This window comes from Triticum dicoccoides, chromosome 5A (genome assembly GCF_002162155.2).
Source record: "Triticum dicoccoides isolate Atlit2015 ecotype Zavitan chromosome 5A, WEW_v2.0, whole genome shotgun sequence".
NCBI classification, from domain to species: domain Eukaryota; kingdom Viridiplantae; phylum Streptophyta; class Magnoliopsida; order Poales; family Poaceae; genus Triticum; species Triticum dicoccoides.
The window spans coordinates 394,916,458-394,921,576 of NC_041388.1; the positions used below are offsets into that span (position 1 = coordinate 394,916,458).

A 5,119-nucleotide genomic window follows, 5' to 3' on the forward strand; every position below is an offset into this window, starting at 1 on the left:
CGGCGAGGTCTTGACTATTGACTGACGGCTTCCCGTGCGTGGGACGTGCTCGGCACGGCCATTGACTTCGGGGCACAGGCAGCTACGAGAGCCTACCGTTCAGTTGGTCTATGTGGCTGCTATATTTCATCCTATGTTTTCTTCTTTCTTTCTTTCTTTCTTTCTTTCTTTCTTTTAGAGCAAAGACCTTTTTAATTTAACCCATTTTTCTAGAACATCAGTCCTACCAAGCAAAAAAAAAGTAAGTTGTAAAAAGAAAAGGAGTCGTTGAAGGGAAAAGCAAACTGGTTTTTTATGGGGGAGACGAACGCAAAAATTGGCAGCGTGATAACTCCATGTCGCCGTCTGGCACGGCCCAAGCTGGGTGGACGGAGCGGCCCAGTAATGACAACATTTGATTTGCCGTCGCTTGCGGCAGACCCAGCCCATCGTTATGTAGCAACGCAAAGAAAATTCTGCATGAAATAGAACCAGCAAAGCACGCCCATAAAGCTGAACATCAAAACATAAGGAACACCAACAGAGTACAGACAGACGCTATGGTTCGACCAAATCTACATCCATCAGGTAACTGAAATGTACTACCCCCCACAATCGCACCAAGCCACCCGATGCGGCCATTATTCGTTTATTCTGCTTCAGGAAATGTCCCCAAAATTGAAACTGCACACTGTCGATTCAATTGCGCAACAGCACAGGACCACCAGCCTAGAAACGGTGCCCAGCGAAGCTCATGACAGACCCATTACTTTGCCGGTGGCCGTGTCGATGTCGATTTCATAGAAGCAGGGCCTTGTAGGGAGACCAGGCATTGTGCTCATGGTCCCGACGAGCGGGTAGATGAAACCGGCTCCGATGCTGGCCCGCACGTCTCTTATCGGCAGCACGAAGCCTGACGGCGCGCCCTTCATGGATGGAACATGAGAAAAGGAGTACTGAGTCTTCGCCATGCATATCGGGAGGTTGGAGAAGCCTTGCTTGGTGTACATCTCAATTTGCTTTTCGGCCTACAGGAAAGACGTAATAAACAAGTCAGCAGGCAAAATCTTATAACTGCAGGCACAGAGTGTTCCATAATTCTCATAATAGAACAAATCTCACAATTACAGTAAGTAATTACTCCCTCTGTCCCATAATGTAAGACGTTTTTTGACACTAATGTAGTGTCAAAACAACATCTTATATTATGGGACGGAGGGAGTACAACGGAAGAAGAACACAAGGAAATACCTGTTCAGAGTATTCAACACCACTAGCACCATAGAACTTAGCTATTGACTCAATCTTCTCCTTTATGCTAGAATCTAAAGGATATAAAAACTTCAGGGGCTCTGCCTGGCTTTCACATGCTCTTTGAACAGCGACTCCAAGATCAACCTGAATATACAAGTTAAATGACATGATAGAGTTAGGCAACTAGTTCGATTCTGTAAAATTTGGACTTCAAATGTTCTTAAATTGAAGAAATAAGCATGTTTTCTTATGAAATCAACTCGCTAGGCAATAATGTATTAGTGAAATGCAGAGGGATGCATGGGCATAACTGTCAGAACTGTTTGGTGCAGTGACCACTTTGATATTGTTGATAAGCTGAAAAGTCTGGCAACAGACAATAATATTAATTACTCAAGGGGCTGGTCTATGTTGGACACTAAAGAACAGTCACAAGTACAGAAACAAAATTCACTACATCATCAGCACCGGAAGACAAACATATGAAATGGACAACAGATTTGCAGTTAAATATTTCTCCAAAAGAGATGTCATGTATAGAATGTCCTTTTTTTAGACCATGGGGGAGAGCTGCATGTAATTCATTCATTAAAATGGAATGTCTGAATTAATAATCCAGACAAGAGAAGAGAACTAACCGCTCCTTTACCACCGTGTGCATGGTGGGAGCAGACGACAGCATCGAAAGCCCCAGCTGCCATAGCCGCCTTTTTCACAACTTCCATTTCAGCGTCTGTGTCTGTTGCAAATTTGTTGATTGCTACTACAACATTCACTCCATAACCCTTTGTGTTTGAGATGTGCTTAGCAAGATTAACACATCCAGCTTCAACAAGAGCCACATTTTCACTGACATATGCATGATCTAAAGGCTTCCCAGCCACAACATCTGGGCCTCCTCCATGCATTTTAAGAGCCCTAATTGTGGCCACAATAATAGCACACTGAGGTGTCAATCCACTATACCTACACTTTATGTCCATGAATTTCTCAGTCCCAATATCAGCACCAAAACCAGCTTCTGTAACAACAAAACCACCCTTCCCAACCAACTTCAAAGCAATCTTATCAGCAACTATGGAAGAGTTCCCATGTGCAATGTTAGCAAAAGGTCCAGCATGCACTAAAACAGGAGTTCCTTCAAGAGTTTGCATAAGGGTGGGATGAATAGCATCTTTCATTAGGACAGTCAAGGCACCTCCAAGACCAAGATCATCAGCTGTAACCGGCTCACCTGCCTTGCTGTTGCCTATCACCATTCTTCCAAGTCTTTCCCTCATGTCAGGAAGGGAAGTTGTAAGAGCTAATACAGCCATTATCTCACTTGCCACAGATATGTCAAAGCCTGTTTCTCTCACCATGCCTTTTTCTTCAGGGCCTTGCCCAACGGTGATTTTCCTCAGGAAGCGATCATTAACATCCATGACCCGTCTCCAAGTAATGGATGCAGGGTCAATATCAAGCCTTGCAAAACGCCTCACTTCTTCCGGTGTTAGCTCATCGGGGTCTGTCTTTGAGATGCCAAGCTTTATCAGGCGTCGGAGCATTACATCAGCAAAGCGCCTCTTCCCTTCTTTGTTTGCTGGACACAATCTATTGAACAGAGCTTTGTCTGATTGAGAAGCTTCATGGAAAATCCTTGTGTCAATGGCAGCAGCAAGAAGATTGTTTGCAGCTGTAATCGCATGGATATCTCCAGTCATATGGAGATTGAACTCATCCATGGGTATAACTTGACTGTAGCCACCTCCAGCAGCACCCCCCTTGATTCCGAAGGTGGGCCCTTGTGATGGTTGACGGACGCAAGTGACAACCTATAATGATGACAGAAAATAAAATAGTAAACCATATCAATATAATTATATATACAGAAATATATGACAATAAATTCCATATGTTCTGGATTGTATAGTCTATTATTCATAGCCTCGAATTGTATCTATATTTACACCAATATAAAAAGCAGGAGTTGCTTCGGATACTTTCGAGATGTCGAAAACTTTTTATCTAGCTTTATTATTATCCATCCAGTGGTTATACAGAAGTTCTACCATAAGCACTGAAAATTCTGCAGCTGTACTGTCTGTTTATGTCAACACAACTTCATAAATAAATCCATCCAACTGTTACGCAAACCCTGAACCCGTGATAGCCAATATGTAGATGTGTTACTAACTAGGGGACAGCAACAGAATACTATTGCCCAGTCTAAATTTGCATCAAACAACTTCTAATCCTTCCAATGTTGTCCCAAATAAGCCCATTGGTTACGGACTTTAATCAACTTAAACGACATCCTTACAACAAACCACAAATTCCCGACTTTGTCCTAATTGACAAGCACTAATGAACCTTGTGCAGGCTATCTCATCGTTGACAGCCAAACTACATTCTTACAGCATATTAACTCGGCTTTGTTCTAACGGAGAAGCAGTAATCAACCGGGTGCAAACGAAAATAACTCTGAAAATCTCACCTTCTTATCAAGGAACGCCCCCAGCGCCTGGCACAGGCCGACGGTAGTGGTTGACTTGCCCTCCCCGAGCGGCGTCGGCGTGATGCCGCCGACGACCACGTAGTACCCGTCCTGCTGCCCCTGCAGCTTGTCAAGAACGGACAGGAGCACCTGCACATCGCCGCACAAAATTGCAGTCAGATCGAGTCACCTGATCACAACACGCAACGCCGGTGGTCCTCTTTTTCTCGGGAACCGATCAAGAACCGCACCTTGGCCTTGTACTTGCCGTAGAGATCGTAGTGCTCGGGCGGGACGCCTAGCTCGGCGGCGATGTCGGCGATGTGGAGCGGCTCGACGGCGTTGGCGATGTCGATGTCGGCGGGCACCGGCGAGGCGACGTCGAGCCTCCGGATGGTGGGGTTGGGTGCCGGCGTCGTCATGGGCGGCACCAGCGGCGGCGCGGAGACGGCGCTGGATCTCGCGACGGCGGGGCGGAGGCGAAGCAGCGAGTGGTGGCGAGGGAGTGGTGGAGGCGAGAGGAGTCGCTGGCTCGCGGTCTTGTTTATTCTCGCCCCCGCGTCGGCACGGCGGCGGCTTAGGATAATGGAGGATAAAGTTCTGGGTTGACTGGTTGGTGGGGCAGGCAGATCCATGGCACAGCAACAGCTCCCACCCAAAATAATGGTACTGCTCGCGAAAAACCACAGATTAATTAACCCACCACTCTATAAATCTTCTCGACTCAAAGAAACTGTTTTTCGACTGACCCAAAACTCTGCCCTAAATCTTCTCCCCGTCCTCAATGCGCACTACCAGTTCGTTCATCAGACGAACAAAGGCATTGGGTGGGGTGGACGGGAGGGTTTGGGGGTGGTCTTATCTCGGGTTGGACGGACGGACGGACCGCGATCCCAATCCGGGGGAGAAGATAAGGGGTTCTTGGGGGCGGTGGGTCGGTGGGTGTGGGCGACGATGCCTGGAATCCCAGTCTGTATCGTGTTCTTGAGGTGGCAGCGACGACGCCAACTGTGCCCGGCGGCACCGCTTGGATCAGCGCTAGCTCATGAGCACTTTTGTTCTGTCCAGCATTGATCCGCGAACCAACTTTGGAATCGAGCGCTTGAGTTCAGGTGAGGTGGCCGTGAGCATTTGGTTTTGGGGTTTTGCTCTGGCGAAAACGGCAGTCCAGCCCAGCCACGGTGACACGCAAAGTCGTCTGAAGAACGGGGTTGCAGGCCACGTGTGGTCGCTTCCCGTTCTCGGTTTGTGAGGGCGCTCCCACGGAGTCTTGAATGGCTCCGGTCGCGTGAGGCCGGCGAGAGAAACGCTGGCATCGGAAGAGCATGCATGGGCCACGTTTTGTATCGCTTCACATGTGGATGCCATGCCATGAGTTAGTTTCCGGCGTCTCTAGCAGATCTCCATAAT

General features: G+C 47.6%; 1 protein-coding gene across 1 annotated transcript; it reads right to left on the bottom strand.

Annotated features, from left to right (window-relative positions):
• Nucleotides 1-476: 476 nt before the first annotated feature.
• Nucleotides 477-4,658, bottom strand: LOC119301773 (formate--tetrahydrofolate ligase). The gene is made up of 5 exons (XM_037578753.1): nucleotides 3,961-4,658; nucleotides 3,710-3,859; nucleotides 1,872-3,047; nucleotides 1,231-1,377; nucleotides 477-1,007 (listed from the first exon to the last, which is right to left on the bottom strand). Exons 1-5 carry the CDS (start codon nucleotides 4,342-4,344, stop codon nucleotides 732-734), a joined length of 2,133 nt encoding a protein of 710 aa, XP_037434650.1. The 5' UTR covers nucleotides 4,345-4,658; the 3' UTR covers nucleotides 477-731.
• Nucleotides 4,659-5,119: the final 461 nt, after the last annotated feature.